At 46.6% G+C, this 1,559-nt stretch overlaps 1 protein-coding gene across 1 annotated transcript in view; it reads right to left on the minus strand.

The window, feature by feature from the left end:
- Window positions 1–989: 989 nt before the first annotated feature.
- LOC106816252 (VWFA and cache domain-containing protein 1-like) overlaps window positions 990–1,559 on the minus strand; it is a gene marked incomplete at its 5' end in the record, with an annotated part of 11,955 nt that continues 11,385 nt past the window's right edge. The window contains 1 exon segment of the mRNA XM_014820832.1: window positions 990–1,256. Within this exon segment, the coding sequence (XP_014676318.1) occupies window positions 990–1,256 (267 nt within the window).

The raw sequence follows: 1,559 nt of genomic DNA on the forward strand, positions 1-1,559 counted from the left end.
CTTTCTACGGACACATTTTCAGCAGGGACGGAATCGCTGCGGATCCTAGGAAGATATCTGGTATCGTAAATGCTAGTGTACCCCAGAGCGCAAGTAAAGTCAGATCACTACTAGGGATGGCACAATATGTATCCAGGTTTATACAAAAATTATTCTGATGTGACGTCTGCACTCCGTGAACTTACACATAAAGGTGCTCAATGGGAGTGGACATGTGTGCACCAGAAAGCACCTGATGACCTCAAGCATAAACTGACCAGCGTGTGCACAGAGGAGTATTTTGATCTAACCAAGCGTTCAGACGTGGTAGTCGACGCAAGTCCAGTAGGCGTAGCTGCCATATTATGCCAAGGCGGGAAAGTCGTTAGTTTCGCTAGCCGAGCACTATCTAGTGTTGAACAGCGATATTCACAAACAGAACGAGAAATGTTAGCAGTAGTATGGGGTGCTGAACACTTTCATCTCTATCTGTATGGAAGTGAATTCAATATTATAACAGACCACAAGCCGCTGATTGGGTTAGGTGAAATTGCCAGTCATAAGCAAGCATCTGCCAGGATTGACCGATGGAGGTTACGGTTGTTACCGTATAAGTATACTCTCAGCTGGGCCTCTGCTGTGACATCACAATGGCTCGAGTGCAGCGTCGCTCGATATTGATGAAGAAAATCGAACTAAATCGTGCTTCCAATTTCGACCTTCGATGTTAGACACCTCGATTGTCTTATTTTAGTGTTCTCACGAATCGTTCAGCTTCTCCATTTGCCTGTGCCACAACGGTGTAATACGTCGATGATGAAATCCCAAACTCTTTCTGCAAACGATAGAATTCTGCACCATTAAACGGTGGTCCGTTGTCGGTTTTCAACTGTGTCTGGTAACCTTGGCCTGGCAAATATGCTATCTAGTTTAGGCAATTGTGGCCTTCGATAATGTACTTGTCAGCCAGCTCTACCTCTGGAAACCTACTAATACTCATCTACGCACTACTAGCAAGTATTTCCGTCGCGAAATGGACCGGCAAAATACTGCCACTTCTTTCCATGGCCAATAGTGTTGTCATCTTGAGAGGTTCCTGGTCGCTTCTGCGTTGTTGGTGGTAGCAGCTTGGGCATGGCAAACACACTGCTTAATTCGGTCTTCCACCAAACGGTCCTATACCCGGAAACCAAACTTCTCGCGTAACAAGCTCTGGTCTTGACGAACACCTTGATGTCCGACGTGGGCCAATTCGATTGCTTGCTGACGTAACGAAACTGCAACACAATGCAGTGTGTTTTCTAGCACCAAAAAGCCATTGAAGACTGCTAGCCCATCCTTCACTGTCAGATATGGAACGAGTTCCTCATCTGCCCAGTGTCCATGTTCAATTGCAACGATTAGCCCTCTGTAGCACCGGATCTCTCAAGCATGTTCCTCTACGTCTCTTACAGTGAGTGCCTTGGGCACACTGTTTGTACACACGTAACACGTATATAGTCTTCGCCGCGTCTGTCGGCTGCTGTTGATCTGGATGCCTCTTCATGTAGTCAGCAGGATTTTCGTCCGTCTATCCAGGT

The sequence above is a fragment of the Priapulus caudatus genome, unplaced genomic scaffold (assembly GCF_000485595.1).
Source record: "Priapulus caudatus unplaced genomic scaffold, Priapulus_caudatus-5.0.1 Scaffold1328, whole genome shotgun sequence".
Taxonomy (NCBI): Eukaryota; Metazoa; Priapulida; class Priapulimorpha; order Priapulimorphida; family Priapulidae; genus Priapulus; species Priapulus caudatus.